The sequence below is a fragment of the Oncorhynchus tshawytscha genome, linkage group LG34 (assembly GCF_018296145.1).
Source record: "Oncorhynchus tshawytscha isolate Ot180627B linkage group LG34, Otsh_v2.0, whole genome shotgun sequence".
Classification (NCBI taxonomy): Eukaryota; Metazoa; Chordata; class Actinopteri; order Salmoniformes; family Salmonidae; genus Oncorhynchus; species Oncorhynchus tshawytscha.
The window spans coordinates 14,349,734-14,372,432 of record NC_056462.1 but is presented as its reverse complement, the minus strand read 5'-3'; the positions used below and the strand labels follow the sequence as shown (position 1 = coordinate 14,372,432).

Sequence of the window (22,699 nt, the reverse complement as noted above, 5' to 3'; positions counted from 1 at the left end):
AAATGTAAAGAATAGAGCTGACACAATTCCAAATTATACTTGAGAGCCAATCATATCTGTTCTATGCATTTCATTTCTGTATTGTGATACCCTCAATAGACCCCAGGGTTCTGCGTTTGGAACAGATTGTAATCAGGGCACAGTAGAATATACAGTATATCACAAGTGAGTACACCCCTCACATTTTTGTAAATATTTTAGTATATCTTTTCATGTGACAACACTGAAGAAATGACACTTTGCTACAATGTAAAGTAGTGAGTGTACAGCTTGTATAACAGTGTAAATTTGCTGTCCCCTCAAAGTAACTTAACACACAGCCATTAATGTCTAAGAATTGTTGCTCTACATGAAGATGGCCTGGGCTATAAGGATTTCAAAACTCTGAAACTGAGCTGCAACATGGTGGCCAAGACCATACAGCGGTTTAACTGGACAGGTTTTACTCAGAACAGGCCTCGCCATGGTCGACCAAAGAAGTTGAGTGCACGTGCTCAGCGTCATATCTAGAGGTCGTCTTTGGAAAATAGACATGAGTGCTGCCAGCATTGCTGCAGAGGTTGAAGGGGTGGGGGGTTCAGCCTGTCGGTGCTCAGACCATACGCTGTACACTGCATCAAATTGGTCTGCATGGCTGTCGTCCCAGAAGGAAGCCTCTTCTAAAGATGATGCACAAGAGAGCCAGCAAACAGTTTGCTGAAGACAAGCAGACTAAGGACATGGATTACTGGAACCATGTTCTGATGAGACCAAGAAACTTATTTGGTACAGATGGTGTCAAGCGTGTATAAAGACAAGTGTGTCTTGCCTACAGTCAAGCATGGTGGTGAGTGTCATGGTCTGGGGCTACATGAGTGCTGCCGGCACTGGGGAGCTACAGTTCATTGAGGGAACCATGAATACCAACATGTACTGTGACATACTGATGCAGAGCATGATCCCCTCCCTTCGAAGACTGGGCCGCAGGGCAGTATTCCAACATAACGACCCCAAACACACATCCAAGACGTGCACTGCCTTGCTAAAGAAGCTGAGGGTAACTGTGATGGACTGGCCAAGCATGTCTCCAGACCTAAACCCTATTGAGCATCTGTGGGGCATCCTCAAATGGAAGGTGGAGGAGTGCAAGGTGTCTAACATCCACCAACTCTGTCGTCATGGAGGAGTGGAAGAGGACTCCAGTGGAAACCTGTGAAGCTCTGAACTCCATTCCCAAGAGGGTTAAGGCAGTGCTGGAAAATGATGGTGGCCACAAAATATTGACAGTTTGGGCCCAATTTGGACATTTTCACTTAGGGGTGTACTCACTTTTGTTGCCAGCGGTTTAGACATTAATGGCTGTGTTATTTTGAGGGGACAGCAAATTTACACTGTTATACAAGCTGTACACTCACTACTTTAAATTGTAGCAAAGTGTCTTTTCTTCACTGTTGTCACATGAAGATATACTCATATTTACAAAAAATGTGAGGGGTGTACTCACTTTTGTGATACTGTATACAGTAGTGTTCGTAGCCACAGGGCACCGTCTGGACTCAACTAATCTGATGTCATACTGTACACTCGTCATGTGACGGGCCCAAGGCACATGCCCGACCTATGGCACTAATGGAAACTGATGCACTGGATTTAACATATTGAACACGCTACAGTAAAGTGGTAAATTACATTGAATACTGGAATGTTGTGAAGATCCAGTCAAGCAAACCATGTAGCCTAATCAATTAGCTTATTAATCAACCAAACTATAAACTTGCCAGTTGATTGGTCACTTTTTTGTGGGGGCGGGGTTGTCATACACCACATGTCATCGGTGTCTAAGCCCTTCAAACTCTTTACCAAAGTTATCAAAAAATAGATACTTTCTCATAGCTCATCCTTTGTCTGTGTGTCTGGGACTCTGCCAGAATCCAGTACAACTGAAGCTAGGCCGTGATCTCCACCTGTCTGTGTAGAGACCTGACTGTACTGTAGAATAACGTTGACGTTCGCTCTGTCTCCTCTGTTGTGCAGGCAGACAGCCAGGTGGAGACCATTAGACAGCACTTCCAGGAGGAGTCTCTGGACTACGTGTGTAAACTGCAGGAGATTCAGGAGAGGAAGAAGTTTGACTGTGTGGAGCCAGTGAGTGTTAGAAAATACATAATCACACACTCTACACCAGGTGGACAAAACATGAACTCCTTTCTAATATTGTTTGCACAGCCCACAGTTGTCAAGTTGGCTGGATGTCCTTTGGGTGGTGGACCATTGTTGATACACACAAACTGAGCGTGAGAAATCCGTCAGCGTTGCAGTTCGACACAAACTACAGCCATACCCCGTTCAAAGGCACTTCAATCTTTTGTCTTGCCCATTCACCCTCTGAATTGCACACATATGCAAACCATGTCTCGAGCCGTAACTCCTCTAATCCCTCTCCGCTCCTTCATCTGCACTGATTTTAAAGTGGATCTAACATGTGACATCAATAAGGGATCGTAGCTTTCACCTGGTCACTCTGTCATGTTCTTCATGTTTTGTAAAGTCTGTATTCCCAATGTGCCTGAAAGGAAATAATCACACTTTTTATGTTAATGTATTTGTACATCTGAGTGATCTATCGCATTGTGTGTGTTTGGGGGGGGGGGTGGCGTTTCAATGTGTCTGCGTTCAAGCAGAGGCAGAAACACAGCCAGTATAACGAGTTTTGCATATGACATTTGGCGCCAGTTAGTGAACGAACTGCTGGCGAATGCACCTTTAGTACTTGTCTAGCCTGGTCAGCAGTTCTCCTTTAGTGCTCATTAACTTAGTGCTCATAAAGTAGTCTACACTACAGTTAGTGTTTTTATATAGCTTACATAGCAGTCAAATTAAATGTTTTTATTTTTTATAACCAGCTCAGAAAGTGTTCTTGTTGACTTCAACTGATTTTTTTTTTTTTCAACCGATGTCTTCATTCCATGTAAACCCCTGAGAAATGAATGTTAGAAGTGTGGACAGCCTCTGGTTACAATGCATTAAAACGTCATTGCACTCTTCATTGTTTCCCATGTTTTCTTTCTCTCCCCAGATGCTGGCGTTCTTTCAGACAGTGTTCACCTTCTACCACCAGGGATTTGAGCTGGCCAATGACTTTAACCACTACAAGAAAGCCTTACAGATCAATATACAAAATGTGAGACATTAGTCGTCACCCGTGTCTTATTAGATTTCCATTTTAAGATGGAATCCGCATTAGGGGAAACAGCACCATTGTCCGCCCCAGCTCCTTTTTTGTTTTTGGTCAACATTTCTGCAATGATGTCCCGGGGGGGGGGGTGATTTGCAGTAAATTCTTTTGTTATAATAGCCCAAACTGACATGGCTTTTTCACCATTAAGGATTCCAGTTTTAACCACAGTACAAGGATGTCAGTATACTGTATGAGACAAAGTGGTGTAAATGTAGGTAGGTGGCAGGTGTCTGAGCAAGGCACGTCACTTTAACTGCTCATGTACATCGCTCTGGATAAAAGGGTCTGCTAAATGACACATTTAAATGAGGTGATCATTTCATTCAATTTTAGGATTATATAGTAAGTTTTTGTCCTAGAGGAAATGTCTTGTACACACAGTAGTGCTCTAAAAACTATAGATTACACACTCACCACAAACTGTACATACACCCCATGTTATACATATCCTACATTTGAATATTGGCTCGTAATATATATATATAAGTTGGTTGCTTCCAGTGGGACTTTCCCTAGGTACTTGAGGTGCTTTTTTTTGACTCACTCTATTGTTAATGGTGTTTGGGTTAGTCTAGTGTTTTGATTATTTTCTTTGACCCCAAGCTTTCACTTTCACTCACTTTGGGATGTCAGGAGTTTCCAAAGGGAACTCTGCAGATTTTCTTTTCCAGTGGCTTTGCATTGTGTGATTGACCCCTGCATGACCATTGTAGCTAGGGTCACAAGGGTTGTCTTCCTTCCTTGGGTGTGTCTCCCCGTAGTCAAAATGTACTACATTGTGAAACTTGACAAAAACAATTAACCTTAACCATAATTTAAGTATAAGATTAGGGGAATTGGTTCATTTTTTAAAATCCGGTTGGAGAGAAGTTACCTTACCGCCGGCTTTGTAGCTTGGCCTGATAGTAACAAGACCCCCCACCCCCAATATAGACACGGAGTCGGTTTGAGGGCACGCGGGTGGAGGTGTTTGAGCTGATGAAGAGGATAAGGGAGGTTCCCCAGGAGTACAAACAGACCAGCCCCATCAGCAGCGAAGGATACCTCTACGTCCAGGAGAAACGTAAGGATCGAGGAATGATGTGTGTTTCCAAGAGGGGTGAAGGGCAGTTTAAACTGATTGTGTGCCAAAGAAATGTGTGTTCTCGTCCCCAGGGCCCCCTCCTTTTGGTTCCAGTTGGGTGAAGCGTTACTGCACGTTTGTGAAGGAACAGAAAATCCTACACATGGTCACCTTTGACCACAGGTCAGGAGGAAAGATGGTAAGTTGTGACCCATACAATCAAAGACAGGTTTTGGAAGCTATACAGAGTATGGTCCAAGTAGCACATCAAATGATTGATTATTCAATGTGTGTATCCATCCCTATTCAAATACATCTATGAAGTCATAATTTGTCAAATCGACAATTACTGTTGAAACCCGCATTTAAAGTGCAGTCTGTAGTCATTTTATAAGGAACGACTGTCTCTTTCTTGCCATCAGAACAGACTCTCTGAACAGTGATTCTCTCCCTCAGGGCGAGACTGAGTCGGTCACCCTCAAGTCTTGTGTCCGCAAAACCACAGACATGCTGGACAGGCGGTTCTGTCTCGATATAGAAATCACAGACCGGTATGTCGTCGCATCGCACTACACCATTACACTTCTCAATCACTTCAGTCATGTGTTCTCTGTGGTAAGACAGACTTTCCACAACCACCTGTTAAAGTATCTCGTCTCATCTAGGAAATAAGTGGGATTTTTAGATGGATTCCCCTCGATCACCAGACACCACTGACTCATACATTTAATACATAAACCAGGGGGGGTCGCTCAGTACCATCTGGGGGGAGGGAGCGAGGTCTGCCATTAGACCTGGAAAATGTGATTGTGTTGCCACACTTGTAGCTTATTCATGCACTGTTGGCAACCTTCCCAAATACACAGTAACACTCTCCATTTAACAGCACTGCTTGAAGCCTTCGCTCCACACAGGTCCTGTGTACAGTAGAGCTGAGAGCTGCTCTCCCTAGCCTAACACAGGTTTGGGTTGGAGAGGATTTGTCATGGAAGATGGCCCCTCCACATAGCTGAGAGGATTCTCTATGTTCCTCTGCTACACTTGGTTGTAATAGATATGGCTCTTATGTCACTCTGCTGAACCAAACTGCTATTCTGTCTGGGGTATTATTAGCAACAGCAACCCCAATGCTTAGAGGGTTTGAAATTTGTGTTGCACCCCCGGTGCCTGCTTGTCAGCCTGCAGATGTAAGGTATTTGATATCTGACTGCAACAGGTTAGGGTTAGCCTGTGGTAGCCTATTATATAACAACTGGGGTAAATGAAGCTCAGGTATTCCTGTAATTTTGCTATTTAAGAGCCCAGCCCCTCTGGCACATTTTAGGACTGACTCTAGATCATTCTTAGACACATGAATTGACTTACTAGTAATAGTAGTTTGTTGGAACCCTGGGCCCAGTCTGACTGAGAAAATTAGATGAGATTGACTGTACTTTACAATCCCCAAGGGTGAAATGAGTTTGTCATACAGCAGCCATAATGAAAAACGGAACAAACCCTCACGCCATTAAAAAAACAAAAAAAACAATCAAGGCTATTACAATAAATAATTGTCCGTTGTGTTCTGTTCCCAGACCGGGAACGGTCCTCACGGTCCAGTCGCTGTCGGAAGATGACCACAAGTTCTGGATTCACGCCATGGGTGGGAAAGAACCAGTGAGTAACCACATCATCCTGACAGCTCCACTGTAGTGTCTATTGAACTCTACTGAAATTCTATGAAAGTGGTACATTAATGCTAACAAGTATTTTTTTGGTTTGTAGTAACCTCTTGGATATCAAATGATCTGTGGAAAGCTACATATAATTTTTTTTTTACAGGCTGGGCAGTACTTGGGTAAAACCTATTCAAAAGAACGTGGAAGTAAGTATACAATGATTAGAAGCCCCTGATCTCCATTTCAATGTAATCTCTGTGATAATTCAAATGACATGGGAATAATTTAAATAACTGTGTCATGACTCTGCAGTCGATGCACAGCTAAATGACGTAGGATTGTCATTTGTGAAGAATGCCATCAATGCCATTGAGACGAGAGGTAAGACTATGCTTGATGACAATAGAAGGTCTAGGCAATATAAAGCCTACAGGAGTGTACTTTGCGAGGTTAGCTGACTGACCTGAGCAGGGGTGGGCATTAATTTTATCTTGGTGGGGGGGGGTCAGGGTTTCAAATTTCATGGGAGGGCTGCATTTTCTTTCTTTTTTTTCCCGGACTGATTTGACTGTCAAGCAATTTATGGGTCAGAAAAAGGACAGTTATTTGAAAATATAAATCTATTTATACTTTCTATCAAGTTTTAGCAGTTTGTTTTTTTATTTTATTTTTACTCAAACCTCCCTCGTTCTGAAGTTTGCCCACCTCTGGGGTAAAGAGGGTTTTGTAAAATGCTGTGATGTCTCCCTTTTAACACATGAGGGCAGGCTTGGACCATTATCCAGTCATATCTTGTGCTGTGGCCACTGTTCATAGTTTACAGGTAGTGGGGCAACATATACACTGAATGTACAAAACATTAAGAATACCTTATTAATATTGAGTTGCTCCCCCTTTTGCCCTCCGAAAGCCTCAATTTGTTGAGGCATGGACTCTACAAGGTGTCGAAAGCATTCCACAAGGATGCTGACCCATGTTGACTCCAATGCTTCCCCAGTTGTCAAGTTGGCTGGTGGGCCATTCTTGATAAAGAGGTAACTGTTACGTGTGAAACCCAGCAGTGTTGCAGTTGACAAACTCAAACCGGTGCGCCTGGCACCTACCATACCCTGTTCAAAGGCACTATTTTGTCTTGTCCATTCACCCTCTGAATGGCACACGTACACAATCCATGTCTCAATTGCCTCCAGGCTTAAAAATCCTTCTTTAACCTGTCTCCACCCCTTCATCTACACCGATTGAAGTGTATTTAACAAGTGCCATCAATAAGGGATCAATAGCTTTCACCTGGTCAGTCGGTCATGGAAAGAGCAGGTGTCCTTAATATTTTGTACACTCAGTGAAGAAGCCCACCTTTTTGATTTGAGTAACTGTATTTTCAAAGTTTATCCATTCATCCCCTCATGATTGTTTGTGCTATTAAGGGCCATGTAAACTGTGTTGTCAGGTATCAATGACCAGGGCCTGTACAGAGTGGTAGGGGTCAGCTCCAAAGTCCAGAAGCTCCTTAGCCTAATGATCGGTAAGACATGCTCATTTATCACCCTTTACGTAACTGTCCAGTGAAAATCACTTGTAAAAGTTAAGTCTTCTAACTCATGCCCAAATAATGCGGTTGACTCATCCTGTATTCATATTTGACGCTAAAGCATAAATTGGAGGAAAAACACTTAAAATCCCACCTCAAGCTTGTATCTCCAACAAATAAAGGCCTGCTATTTTGTCAGTGTCATCCAGTGTAGGATTAGCTGGCCAATCGGTCTGCTCGCATGAATGTTTTTAACGACCGGTATACGCCCACACCATTCTGTTGGGGTATGACTACACCATTCCAATACACAAAAGCTGCTTTAAAAAAAAAACTTAATTACATTTTAGGGGGGAGAAAAACAACATCACTCGTATTGTAATTAATTAAAGGTAATATTTCATTAATCTGGAACCACTGGACAGTTAAATTGATACAGTAGGCATTGTGCACCCGGTCTGATCTACTTAGTAGTATTCAGAGTAATGGATTCCTGTGACTTAGACGACGATGTAAGGCTCAGAGTGCAACAAGTGCTGCTGGTACGGCATTGGCATTCAGATAGCCGGGGGGTGCCTGAGAGGCCCCCTTCCTGCCTGCACCCGGCAGTCCTTACAGGGACTTCACTTGAGTCGCTCAGCAGGAGCTGGAAATTTGATTTCCTCGCCATTCTCTCCTCTAAACGCTCTTTCTTGCTCACTCTTTCTACCCTGCCATCCTCATGTTCTTCTTTAATCCCCCTCATCTTTCTTGTTTTTCCTCTACCCCCCCCTTACCTTTCCCCCTCTCGACGACTGCCCTTTAGTAGACACCAGCTGTCCCACAGCCCACTCAACTTCCCACCTGAACCTGCCGACTCATACTTCACAGCCCATTAGCACACTGTCTGCTGGTGTAGACTGGGTTCAATTAGTATCTGTTTTCTTTCAAATGCCATATGGACGCAGGTAACTCTGAGATAGTTGAGATTTACAGTGGGGCAAAAAAAGTATTTAGTCAGCCACCAATTGTGCAAGTTCTCCCACTTAAAGATGAGGCCTGTAATTTTCATCATAGGTACACTTCAACTATGACAGACAATGAGGGAAAAAATCCAGAGAATCACATTGTAGGATTTTTTTATGAATTTATTTCCAAATTATGGTGGAAAACTTTTATTGACCAAATACTTATTTATCTCAATACTTTGCAAATTAAACTACAGTTTACCACCCTGTGCATAGTTGACAATTCATTGGAACAGACTTAGGGAAAAACCAGTTCAATGGAGGGGTTAGAACGAGGCCAAAGCAGCAGAAGTGGATCACATTATTTTCCCACTGTGCTCACAAATCTCTGTGATAACAGTGGATTGACAGAACTCATAAAGCTTAGCATAGAGAATGGATATTTTACAGCTGGGAATTTCACTGCTGGGAATAGAGGTAAAAGGACTTGGATACTACTAGTGTAGTCAGTCATGTCCAAATACATCTGTTACAGAGAACTATGTGGGTTAGTTCATATTTTGATGTGCGCATTACAGTAGCTAAAAGACACACCACTCACCCAACATCTGTAGCTGTGTACACACACATTTGGCTGTTGGCCTTCTAGGAAAACATTTGGTCCAGCCCGTTGATGTTGGACAGGCCACTGTTCTGTGGGTAAATAAACACAGCCCTTCTGGTTTTAGTACTGAAGGGATCTAGTCAAATTAAGCAAATAAATGTCCCAGAGCAGCAACCTACCTCCCACCAAGTCTAACCCCTTGGAGACCTCCTGGTGACCTGGGGCTTGGCCTCGCACCAACCTCTGACTCAAACACACTCAACTAAGGTGGATTATTCATCAGGTCAGACCAGTATAGTTAAGCCTGGCTCGGTCCAGTTTGACTCAGTAGTGTGAGAAGACTATACTTTAAGCCAGCCAGCAATCGCCACTGGGCAGAACTGCTCCTCAAGACACATTTCACGTTTATTTATATTTTAGCTTCTCTGCAGCCATTCACGTTACAATACACTAGTTGACTTACAAAACACGTTTAGGCTCAGGGTATCATGGGAATTGGAGTGTCCTCTACTAAAGTAAAAAATGTATTGGTGCTTTGTGTATTTTCTTTGTGTTGGAGTTTAAAACCTTTTTGAAATGTTTTGGTTTCATTACAGATGAAAAGAGTAACGATGTGGATCTGTCTACTTGTGAGGAATGGGATGTGAAAACCATCACCAGCACACTAAAGCTGTATTTGAGGTATCAATCACTCAGTCTGCTACATAATCGCTAGGTTATGTATTCATGTCGGCTATTAGGTCTTATTAGCCAGCTGTGGAGACTTCATTCTAACTGTTCGTCATTGTCTGAGTTTGAAGTTATTCTTCTCCGGGGGTAGAAGCATCATCATTTCCTGGAGCTCAACTCCTGCAATGCAACAGGACATTCACAATGCCGCATAGACATCCATGCGTTTAAATTCAGACACATAATCAATCCACTTCATCAACTGACCCCGTCTCTCTGACTTCATTATTCCCCGTCGCTGTGTGTTCTAGGAAATCCGTTGTTGACCTGAGACGTAATTGGTAGGGAGTCTTGGCCACTTTCTAGGAAGAAGAGCTGCATCCCTGGCTTCAAAGTTTATCATCCATCTTTGAATGTATTGATTAGGTGACCAGGTGAAAAACAAAATGGTGGCCTGTGGCAGGTATTTTGACTACAATTTACTGCCACACATCCAAGCAGTGATAGGAATACATTAGCATGATAGGGATTTTAGTGTCATTGTTTCTCTGATCAAGTCAATCACTCAAATTAGGTTGGATGCCACATATTAAAGGAATCCTGTTTTTTTTGTTCAATGAGGCAATCAATTATATGGATTAAGTTATTGCCTGCTTATTCCTTGCTTTTCAAAGCAATTAATTTAACTGGTAGTCCTAGATTTAATATAAAAACACTATCTGCAAGGTAACAACTTAAATGTACCCTAAAAGCTAAGCCAAAGTTCTGTTAGCTAACAAACAAACTCTCGCTGCATATTCTGACGCCAATGCAATTACGGTATCCAAAGGAAACTAATGAGTGATATTTGCATACTGTAGTGCTGCATAAACTGAAGGATGTTAAAGGTTTGGTTGGTTATGGAGCGATTTACTGAATAAAATTACAGGCAACTTATCGTTAACCCCAGGCCAGTTTGTTACACTTTCTTCTGCACTTGTTTTGGAATTAGTTCAGTACTCCATCTGCTGTAAAAGGTTTAGTTATCAAAATTAAATTATAAAAGATTGGCAAGTTCACCAGTGCAATTGCCATATAGCCTATTAAATAATAAACTTTGAGTGAGCCAAGACCATTTTTCCATCAATTGAACAATAAATAAAGAGGATTTTAGCTCAGTGGTCAATGTAAAAGCATGGGAACTGGAATGCTATCAGTCTGATAGGCTAACAGGGCAGGAGCAGGTCAGAAGTCACGGCACTGTGTTGTGACTGGCCAGGTTTTGCTGCCCGCCCGCAACCCTTACAGGAAGTAGTTTGATGTTGCTTGCTGTGGGTCATGGGACTGACACTCTCCCAGGCTGGTCCCAGATCTGTTTGTGAGCTCCTGCCAACTCCTATGCTCGTTGGCCTCCCGAGTGGCACAGCGGTCTAAGGCACTGAGGCATCACTAAGGCTAGAGGCATCACAACCCGGGATCGAACCCGGGTCTGTAGTATCACACTGGCCGTAATCGGGAGTCCCATAGGGCGGCGCACAATTGGCCCAGCGTCGTCCGGGTTTGGCCGGGGTAGGCCATCATTGTAAATAAGAATTTGTTCTTAACTGACTTGCCTAGTTTCAATAAAGGTTCAATAAAAAAATGCAGTAAATTTGCATGACTGCAGAAATGGATCTGGTCCCAGGCAGCGAACTGCCTTTCTGGTTTATGTCAAGGAGTTTTTCCTGTTTCATAATGCAACCTGACAGTCAGCCAGTGGGATTAGAGTGTTGGGCAAGTAACCGAAAGGTCGCTAGTTTGAATCCCCCGGCAGACAGGATGGAGAATCTGGATGGGAAAATTACCCATGCATATTAATACACTTTTTTTTATAAGCATTCGCTAAATTATAATTAAGACTGCTACTGAGAGATTGTGACTGTCAGTTATACATTGCACACATCATATGATAAAATGTGTTACTTTTTTTTTTACACAAGCAATCTAACAATCTAGAAAACCATCCAATCATATGATGTAATTACTCATCCATTGAGTCAACTGAAACCTTATTACAGGCTTAAGTCTGCAGTAGAGACAGTAGATTTACTGTAAATTGTCCTGCAGCTCTGTCTTCCTCTGGCCTGCTGCAGAGCCAGAGGGTCAGCCTCTCTCCTTCCCTGCTCCTCTGGTTCCTCAGGGGAGGCTAAGTAGCCTTGGCACAGGGCCTGGTGCAGCACTGAAAGGACCTTCAGAACTTGGTTATCTCACTGTGGCATGGTGCGCCATCTAATTCCATCCCGACACGGCCACATTAATCATTGTTGTGTGCAGACCCTATAAAACAGTGCTGAATCTATTTCTGTCCCCCCCCAATTCTCCCGCTCTTCTGCGCTCTTTTGCTCTCCACCTCTTCTCCTCTCTCACTCTAATGCATTCTCTTTATTTCCGGTCTCTCTCTAGGAGTCTTCCTGAGCCACTGATGACCTATGGACTCTACAAAGACTTTATTGCCCCTGCAAGTAAGTTTGAGCCGTCCTCACTCACAATACAGCTCTTCTCAAACCAGATGTAAAACGACTCACAGGAGTGTACGAGCAGAGCAAAGGAATACTTCTCTATTTTATTGCACGTTATCAATGAGTGCAATGCTGTGTGCGTGACTAGCAAGTGTTTGTCTGTGAGACAATTCATGGTCTAAGTGTCCCAGTGCAGGTAGGTTGGCTATTAATCATTTTCATTGTCTCAGTAGTTCTATGGAAAACAGATGCTAACTTAACTGTTTTGCATGTTCCACATCTTGTAGAGTCTAAACAAATACTTGTTTTCATGGTTTTCCTCTAAAAGTGCCTCAGCATGTACCTTTAAAGCCTTTCATGGGACCCATAAAGATGTCTTCATCTCTCTCTCACACACACACACACACACTGTAATTCAACCTTCATCTGCCATTAAAGTAACCTTTGGTTCTTTGCAATTAAGGTAACTTAAAAGGGAAATGTTACCACCTGTTAAACACTATAAATCTTAGTAACCCACACTAACGTCCTCAAATGGCCCAGTGACTTTGAACAGAGAGAAACATGACCTTTCTCTCCCTATATAATCTTACTCCAATAGCCTGCCTGACATGTCCTGAGTGATCCTCCTAACATGAATTACCCTCAAGTCCCATAATTGGATCACGATGGAGTGTTTTTATCAGCCGTTTGCAATGCCCTCATAATGCAGGTACAGAGATGCATTAGCAATAAATATTTTCTGAAAGATGACAGCATCCTTAAGAAGCTTTATTCCCTTATTCAAATTTGTGCCGTTCCCATAGTAATGGGCGGGAGGGGGGTGCACGCCGGCTGTTTCTGTGTGTGGGCAGTAGCCATCAGATGCCTGTGTGGGTGTGTGAGGAAATGTTTAAGGGATGATGTTGTGGGTTTTATCACAACCCTTTTACACGGTAGCTTTATACTATCTCTCTATAGCCAGCAACAGTAGCCTACATATCCTCTGGCAAAATGCACTCATGTCGAATATTGGCGTCAAACAGGAAGTTTGCTGTTCGTCTCCATTCTCTTTTTTATTTGCTGTTAACCCTTTACTGTTCGTTTAAATATGAAAAACCCTGTTGTAGTCTAGACTAGCTGATAAAGCCAATGTAAACAGCATCCATTGTCTTGTATGGTAGCTTGTACTGGGCTAAACTGACTGTTTTGTGCTGTCATTCTGTTACCAAACTTTGCATCTGCACCTTTCTTCAACTACATGTATTTTTGTAACTTTTTCAGCGAACAATTTCCAAAGTCGTCCTTGTGCATTGAGTTGTGTGGTACTGTTTAACTTAGCAATCATTGGTTTTTGTTTGGCGTACGTTTCTGAAGTGAAAAAAATGAGTCTCCACATTCTGTTACTGTGGAATTGCCTTACTGTAACTGCACCAATATTGACTAGCGCTGCTGACAAAATTTAAAACGGACGACCCTGTGTCTCCAGTGAATAGATCCGGAGTCGGTGGTTCCACATCTCCTACTGTGACAGCTCCTTCCAGAGTGAAATCTGACTGCACCAGAGTGCTTGCTGCTCAGGAGTCTTTCCACCTAAGGAATGGATAGTACAGCACTGTAATAACACAAATGTTTTGTTTTTGGTGGATTCCAATTGTATTTAACTTTATTTAGCCAGGGAGTCGAGCCGAAACGGTCTTTTTAGCAGATGAGCCCTGCATACACAATCAACAATGACACTATACATGTACACTATACATGAAAAGCAAAACACAATCATATGAAATGCATTCCTCACTTAAAAAGCCTAACATCCATCTGAATTGCCCTAAAGGCACCAGCTTTAAGGAGCTTTGCATATCATTCCAAATGAGGTGCAAAAAACTAAATGTCTTTTCCTGACTCTGGAGATTGAAGGGATCTCCAGGGTTAGCCATCCCTGAGTCTAGTAACTTATGTCTAAGGTTAACAGTGAGGTGTGGTGGAAGTTTATGCAAAGAGGGCTTTATAGACGAGTGCAATGTACTGTGATAAACTGCCTCCAATGGCTTCAATACAGTGGCAGCAGCATTCATAGACAGTAGTCAATAACCAGAACGTTGACATACTCCTTGGTTTTCTGCTATTAAACAAAAGGCAGGACCTGCTCCTATAGAAACCTTTTAATTCTCAATTCCTTAACTCATCAACATACTTTAAGAACAATGGCTACTCATCAATCCAGTTGTGCAGATATTTATAAGTGGGGACACGGTCAATATGGGTTCCATCCAAAGTACATATGTGATTTTGAGAAATAACAGTTTCACCTTTTAATTTTGGTAAAACAAAACTTTATTGCTCTGCAGAAATCCTGATGCCTACAGCATGGTGCTAGCAACACGTGGGTTTGATTCCCGCATGGTCCACGTAGAATGATGGCACTGTAAGCGGCTGTCAAATAACCTTGTTTGTCCTGTTTTTAAACAGAAGGTGGTAGTCCAGAGTCTCGTAGCCAAGCCATCCACTGCCTGGTCCACAAGCTGCCTGAGAAGAACCGTCTGGTCCTGGGGCTACTGTTGAAACACCTGGCTACGTGAGTTAGCAGCCTTACTCTCGTCCTCGGTCTTGTATTCTTTCTCAACTGTCCTTGATCCACCCCCCCCATCTTTCGCTCTTTCCTGTCTCTTCTCTCTCCCATCAATCTTTCCTTTTCTCACATGTTCAACTAAGTGCAGGCAGAGAACTCCCTCCCCACCCTGTCTTAGAACAGCCCAGCACCCTCCACAATAGTAGTCAGAAGTTTGCACTGCTTCACCAGTTCCCTATGCCTTTAATGAAATGGCCCGCTCCCTCCATTTCCCACCCGCTCCTCTGGGTGTACCCCTCTCTCCAAACTGGACCGTTAGCTGTTACACAACTTGCCCTTTCAGAGATAGGATCTGAGATTTCAAAATCTTTGCTAACATTACAAGGTTTTACTTCAGCAACTCTATTTTTTTACGACAAACTAAATAGTAGCAAATTGAAGATAAGTAACATGATCCTCGTTCCCTGAGGCAATCAAAGTCTGGAGGATCTTATTTCTTAGAAAACCTGCCCCAGGTTTCTCAGAGTAGAAGTAAAAAGACATTTCAGTGCAGCAATTGAAATTGAATTTGGATTATCCAGCATGAAATTCTTCCGACTGGATTTTTTTTTTAATTTTTTTTTTAAAATTGGCTGTGTGTGTGTGCTTGTCCTGCAGGGAGAGCGGCAAAGCCAACATTTCACACCCCTGTCTGAAATGGTTTAAGAAATGTGATAAAGGAAAGGTTGTCACTAGGTGACATATTTAGGTTTGCAAAGGCTCCCTTTCATGCATTTCCACCATCACTCTGCTGAATGACAATTTGTCATTTTATACATTTAAGGAGAATATCTTAACCGGTCTAATGACTTTGATTTTAATTTGTCTTAAATGTATGTTCTTACTATACAAAATTGTAACTTAGAATTATTAAAACAACGGTTGATTCACTTGATTCGTTGTAACTCCGAATTATTGATTGAATTTGAAGTTTCTGTTTAAAAAAACAAAAACAAATGCAGCAACACCTCATGGCACAACGCCTCCCCTGCATGTGACCTACTTGTGGTGTGTCCTGACGTATGTGGAACTGAGGCGTGTGCGCACACACATTTTATTGTTTTTAAATGTATGTAAATTGTAGTCTTGTCTGTCTTTTTTGTTGTGTGCAGGAACCCAGTAAGACTAGCTTTGGCAATTGGTTTAAGGCTAATGGGAATCCAAAAAAATCTAAACTCTGCAGTTTTTTGCAGCTCTTCAGTCATTCTAAAGTCAAGCAAAAATTTAGCGTCCACTTACTGTGAATCGGATGAAAGGCAACTGAAAAAGTTCAGAGTTTGAAGTGACAAAGTTTAGGAGAGAAGGTCAATGTTCTTGAACAATCTATGGAGTGGTGATGAACTGGGTAATGATGTCAGTAAGAACTCTAGCGAACACCTGAGGCCAAGCCAGAGATGCTGTTCTAGACACCTCTGACTGACATAACAAGGTGGTAACAACACCTTCCTTCCTTGGCAAACTGTCAGACAGATGTTAGTAAGCTGTCAGACATGGAGTAATCTGATTTTCAAAGCTAATTTGAAATTTTCTAGCTGAATTCTTTATAGTATACAGGCCTTCTAAAGAGTATATGTATCCCCCTATGTAAAACATTTTTAAACGTCAGGGAAAAGCACTAAATCAATTGTCTATGAAATCATGAATTGTTATCCTCCCTGGTCTCCCCATGCAGTGTGGCGGCCCACAGTAAGTTGAACCTGATGACGGTGGCCAACCTGGGTGTGGTGTTTGGTCCCACCCTGATGAGGCCCCAGGAGGATACTGTGGCTGCCATCATGGACCTCAAGTTCCAGAACATTGTGGTGGAGATCCTCATCGAGCAACACGAGAAGGTAACCACTGGGTTCTTCTCTTGAACGAAACAGACGTCCGAATGCACTCCTGAGCAGTGGTGTAATGTACTTGCAACAAAAAACTACTTAAGTATTTTTACTCATCTGCACTTTACTATTATTTATATTTTTGACACCTTTTACTTCACTACATTCCTTAAGAAAATAATGTACTTCTTACTCCATTTTCCTGACACCCAAAGTACTCGTTACATTTGAAAGCTTAGCAGGACAGAAAAATGGTCCAATTCACGCACTTATCAAGAGAACATCTTTAGGTCATCCATACTGCCTCTGATCTGGCAGACTCACTAAACGTGTTTGATTTGTAAATTATGTCAGTTGGAGTGTGCTCCTGGCTATCCATAATTTGAAAAAAGAGAATTTAAAAGAATATGATGCTGTCTGATTTGCTTAATATAAGGAATTGGAATACTTAAGTTACTTTTGATACTTATATTTTAGCAATTACATTTACTTTTGATACTTAAGTATATTTAACCAAATACCAAATGACTTTTTCTGTAGTATTTTACAGGGTGACTTTGACTTGAGGATTTTTAAGGTATTGGTACTTTTACTCATGTATGACAATTGGGTACTTTTTTCACCACCGCTCCTGAGCTTGTCCCCCTGACCACAGTAACATCTATAGACCCATCCTCTAATATTGTTCCTCAAAGCTGCAACCAGAGGAAAGTTTGTCTAAAACCCACCGCTAAACGCACTGCTGAGACTTTTCTCCAGTGCTGGCAATGGGATTTTGAGGACATTGCTCTGAGTGACATTTTAGGCAATATTCTTCACATTTTATGAGTAAAGTAAAACTTAATGAAATTCCTGTGTCTTGGGCTAGGGCTCTAAGACAAATGAAACTAAAGCAGCTTATTGATAAGAAGCATTAAATAGTTTTTATCTATGTGTTTTACATAATGTAGAGATGATCACTTTGAGCTGACTACAGAACCTGGCTGACATCATTCCATTGGCCCAGTGGTTGACTTACAAAGCAGGGATTCTCATGTTGCCCCTTTTTGTGCTTAAAAACGATATCCAGTATGTCATGGTACATGGAAGGTCCTTTGCCTAACCTACAGGGTTTAAGTCCCGTTTTGAGCCATGCTACGACAGAACTGTAATCTGCTTTTAATGTAAATAGTCATCTGCCTACATCTATAGAGGGGCTCAATTCCCAGAGCCAAAACAGAAAGGGCTGAGGTTAGTATGTGATCTGTGCTAAGTATTCTGGTCAGCTATAAGATGCCAAGAGTACCCCCTAAACTCAAACATGAATTGACTATGACTTACTCGTCAATTTCGAGATCCTCTATTTCTAATAGTCCAAATAATAGAAAGCGCTCTACCTTCAACCACAAGCAATTAAAGTTTTGGTGAGGAGACACTTCCATAAATGTTCCAGAACTTCACCATACACACCACAAGGTGATGGACGACTTGGTGTCAGAGCCAGAATGAAATACCCTTGGAAGCTTTAAAAAAAGCGCTGAGCTGCGAGACGAGAGGTGAGGGAGTTTTGCTTCCAGACAGACAGACATTAGCTTTCCTCTCAGGCCCAGTGCCTCCCTCCCCTCCCCTTCTCTCTCTCCTTCTCGCCAGACTGTTGATACCCCCAGATACCTAGCAGACAGTGTTTTACATTCACATCCATCTGCAGAGATGGTAGGGGGAGAGATTGCTGGAACTCTGCTGCTCTCAACCATATCAGATTTCTCTCACTGTAACGTACTTTTTTCTCCCAACTTCCTTTTACTTTTCTCTCGCTCTCTCCCCTCATCCTCTTTACCTAAATTCTTTCAACTCCACATCTGAAGTTAGCAGATGTTTTTACATACAGACTATGTAAACAAGCTGTACAGTGAGCGTCCTCCAATCCAGACCTACTGCCCGTCAGTGCGTCAGCAGCTCCTAGCCACCTCTGGCTCCTGTTCATTAGGCACTAAACCGACCTAAAACCGAGAGTTTGTCCAATGAAAACAGTCACTTTTGTCTACTGTAAAATGTGGGTGCCCTAATAAACATGCTGCTTTCAGCAGATTCCCTAGACTGGATTTGGTCTTAGTGTTTCGGGGTCTGAGTTTATATTAACCCTGATGTAAGTTGCAAAGGAAGATCCAGTGTGTTTTCTTAGTACGTAATAAGTGAGCAAAGAGCATCTCAACTGTCCCTAGAGATACACATGCTGCTGGGCTAAAGTGCTTTGCTATCTGACTTGTCAAATGTGAGCTCTTCAAAACACACATTTTACTAAGGTCAAATGAGGACATGCCTCTGTTCAATATGCTCCATCTTTGCTTTGAGGGAGTAGTTAAACACATTTTGGTTATGCAAACACAGTATCCCCACCACTCACACACGCTTTCTCTTCTTGTTTCAGATCTTTGGAGATGTCCCAGGCCCGTCTTCCCCAGGGCTCTCTGCCCCCACCAGGCAGTCCAAGAAACTGTCTGTTCGACAGAACCGACCCCTTGCCGTCTATAACCCAAAGAAAGTGGACCTGCAGACAGGTAAGAGACAGAGCCCTAACGTTACAGCCTTAGCCAGCCTTGCTGAAAGGTTGAGTTGGAATGAGGGACCCCTACTCTCGACAAGTATTTGATTCGGCGATCCCAGTAAAGGTTCCTGTACTATATAAAGCAGTCATGGAGCTAGTGTTGCGCCTTTGTAAACCTGCACAATAGCTTTATAGATCATCACTAATATAAAGGGGACAACTGTACCAGGTGCCTCCTCCCACATTGCTCTACCAGGAGAGCCTGGTAATTTAGCCTGGTGACTTAACCTGCTGCCCTACTGTAAACCCCAGATCCCCAGCCCCCATCAGATCCTCCTCCTGGAACATGACCTAAAGGAGGCTGAATCTGCTTATCAGACACATTCCTCCTGCCATATTGCTCCAGGCTTTTACTTTTAGGGTATTTTATTGTCTGGTATGAAAAATATATAATCCTATCTTTAACCAAATTGTGTTCTGGGTCTGGATGTTTTTAAAGTGATGTCTAACTACCTGGCGGAGAACATTTTAATTTTTAAATATATGTGTGGGCAAATATATCCAGTAGATACGGGCGACTACGCTGAAGGCTGCTAAGCCAAGGGCTTTTTTCTATGGGGCTGATAATGTTTGAAGGAGAACGGAGAGAACTGATGGCATCCATAGATTTGTCTCATTTTTTACATATGCAACTTGTGTGTGAAGTTGAAATGAGTTAAACATTTGACCGACTACAATGGACAGTGAGGAAGATATGTTTCTCATCCATTTTCACCCGTCTGTGTGGCCATAGCTTCAGCCCCTTGAAAGGGAAATTTATTAACACATTTGCAATGGGGCAACTGGCCAACAGGTATTGGGTTTCTGAGGACACGGCAGTTTGGAGTGCCAGGAATATCATATTTTCCTGGATCAAATCATTCACAATCAAGTTTTGTTTTATACCTTACTCTATTTTCTCTCTGTGATTGAAATCTTACATTTTGCCAAAAGTCAGGTGAAGCAGAACATCTACTTTTTGACAATATGTTGACACGTTATTAAACGATATCACTGCCAGGGTTTGGAAGACAATCCTGTCTCATTTGCAAGACAATTAACCAGGTACTTTTGATAATTTTCTGGGCCAGTTCAATCCTGTGTTTAGCTTTTAGCGGTAGCCAGGGTTGTATTCATTGGTCATCAAATGGAAGACTACTTGAACTTGTCCAATACTAAACACTTGTTTGCGCTTTCTAGATAGGTTTTGCTACAGTACCTTGGTTTCCATCCCAATTAGCGACAGATTTTCATGCGAATATTGTCAAATCTGTGTAAAACGATATGCGCATCTCCCACCTGATGTTTACATCAAACTGACTCATTGTGCAGAAAAGACTGTGCGTGGATGTCAGTGCACATCAAAAAAAAATAGTTTTGCGGTTAAATTCCCATGTACCCAAAAAAAATGGTTTCCATTGAATTATTAACTCTACTGATGGTTTTGTCACAAACTGTTACGTTATATAGCAGGTGTTCCTATTCTGGTCTTATGTACGCTCTAGCCAACAGCTCAGTGTGGATAGGCTACCTAAAAGATAATTATGGATAAGAACAAGGTTTTTTTTTTTGTCGAACAGCAATGATCATGTCAGCAGAATGATGCTCTTTCCAATAAAAAAAAATTAATCTCATCACAGTGCACTTTCACCACCCTGTGAAGTTCATCGTAGCTTATTTCATCTGTAGCTTTAAACTGCAGGCTTTCCTGTGTCAACGTATTGTTTGACTCAAAGTTTACTGTGATATGATAGTTATTATATCAATATTACCGACATGTCGAATGAACAAATTGTCTGCCAGCATTTATACAATAATACCAGCATTTCCTGTTTCCATCAACCCAGTTGTGACTTTAAAAAATAAAATGAAAGATTATGCGTAAGGTAATTAATCCACATAATGGCACAGTCATTGTGTACAATGCAGATGTTCCTTTTTACAAGAAGTCTCTGGTTTTGATATTTGCTTCTATTTGGGCTGTGTTTTCTAGTAAAAGTAATGAAGTAATTCTGAATAGCTCATTTGGATCGTGTAAACATGGAAAATGAGTTCTGTTCGACTGCAATATCCTCTTGATAGATGCTTCTTCTTAACTCTATACAGCTGACGGTAGTGAACGTTTTTAATAATGGTAGAAGAGACCGGGTTTAACTGGTTCCAGAGGCTCTAAAACCCAGAAAGTCATCCATCTTGTGCTCAGTGCAAGCAACAGTTGCTTTTCTCCGAAAGCTAAACGTCTTCTTGTAGTTGTATAGACTGTTTCGATACAATCGAAATATATAATCATGGGATATATTATATATATATAATCATGGGATATGTATGTCTTTTCATATAATCAATGTCATCTGATCTATAAGACCTACCGTATATGGGCTGAAAAGCTACAGTATTTTATGAATGTCCCTTTTATGATCATGATTGTCTTCGACAGAAACTGAAACACTTTCTTCCAAAGTGCAGCACAGCACTGTCAGCCATTAGCTTTTAGTGGAGTCCAGGGGGGGGACTGCCTAAAAGTCACTCATTCAATATAGACTCGCATAATCCAGAATGGTCACCCTGTTGCTTTGATCGGTGTGGTGGGAAAAGAAACGCAACTTCCTTTAACTTTTCATTGCTGCTTAGGTTCGTCTGTCCCTCTGTTTTTAAAAACAGGAACTAAGAGTTGTAGTGAACTTGGCCTGGAACCTCCTAGCGTGCCTTAGTCATGGTGATCTCCTGGTCGTCCACTGCCACATTCAGCTGCTGTAGCGGCACAGGGTCATCCACAGAGCCACGTTTAGCCTTGCTCCCCTAAATAATGGACAAAGACGTTCTCGTCCAACAATTTGCTCTCAATGACTAACAGCCTTACTTCTCCTCAGTGTCACCGACGTCACCTGATGTCGGTTCCAACTCGGATGAGGCGTCGCTAGGCAGCAACGAGTCGGTGTCGTCCCAGTCGACTGCCTCGGGGACGCCTCCGGAGAAGGCCAACCATGGTCGCCTTCTCGCCAGCCTCAGCACAGGAGACAGCCCAGGGTAAGTGGGTCTACATGGAGAAATGCCTGCGGTTAACCTCAGCATCCGTCTACCTAGCCCCCCCCCCACTACCATCCACATTAAGATCTGTAGCCTACCATCCACATTAAGATCTGTAGCCGTCTGTCTTCACCCTCTCAAACTCAGACAGTCTGGAAGAGCTGACGTGTTGCAGTGGGATTGAATGTTTTCTCTACTCACTCCACTTAGTCGCTGACGGGGACATGTTGGTGTTGCTGGCTCCATTCATACAGCAAACCTTCATATCTCTTTAATTGAAACTCTATCTCTGTCTCTGAGAAACTCTTTGAACTGAATATATCGTTAGTGTCATAACCTGCCCAAGAAAATATGCATTTTATTCTTTTTTTTTTATTATGTGGTGCGAAGTAAATTGATGCCCACTTCCTCCTGTCTACCCCTCCCAGCCTCCACGTACATAGGCATATCTTTCAATTTCCTTGCTTTCTCACTCCTCGCTCTCCTAGCGCTCGCTCTCTTCCCCCTCTCTCCACTCTCTATCCAACCCTTCTCTCTGA

At 42.3% G+C, this 22,699-nt stretch overlaps 1 protein-coding gene across 2 annotated transcripts in view; it reads left to right on the top strand.

Moving 5' to 3' along the window:
• The window catches only part of LOC112261292 (rho GTPase-activating protein 10), a 66,628-nt gene that overhangs the window by 27,861 nt on the left and 16,068 nt on the right, over window positions 1-22,699 (top strand). For both annotated transcript variants that reach the window (XM_024436549.2, XM_024436551.2), the window contains exons 6-20: window positions 2,014-2,124; window positions 3,056-3,160; window positions 4,151-4,280; window positions 4,373-4,479; window positions 4,737-4,831; window positions 5,855-5,936; window positions 6,102-6,144; window positions 6,251-6,319; window positions 7,386-7,460; window positions 9,614-9,698; window positions 12,108-12,166; window positions 14,612-14,717; window positions 16,423-16,582; window positions 18,978-19,107; window positions 22,004-22,160. In XM_024436549.2, coding sequence (XP_024292317.1) covers window positions 2,014-2,124; window positions 3,056-3,160; window positions 4,151-4,280; window positions 4,373-4,479; window positions 4,737-4,831; window positions 5,855-5,936; window positions 6,102-6,144; window positions 6,251-6,319; window positions 7,386-7,460; window positions 9,614-9,698; window positions 12,108-12,166; window positions 14,612-14,717; window positions 16,423-16,582; window positions 18,978-19,107; window positions 22,004-22,160 — 1,514 coding nt within the window. The remainder of the gene's footprint in view (window positions 1-2,013; window positions 2,125-3,055; window positions 3,161-4,150; window positions 4,281-4,372; window positions 4,480-4,736; window positions 4,832-5,854; window positions 5,937-6,101; window positions 6,145-6,250; window positions 6,320-7,385; window positions 7,461-9,613; window positions 9,699-12,107; window positions 12,167-14,611; window positions 14,718-16,422; window positions 16,583-18,977; window positions 19,108-22,003; window positions 22,161-22,699) is intronic.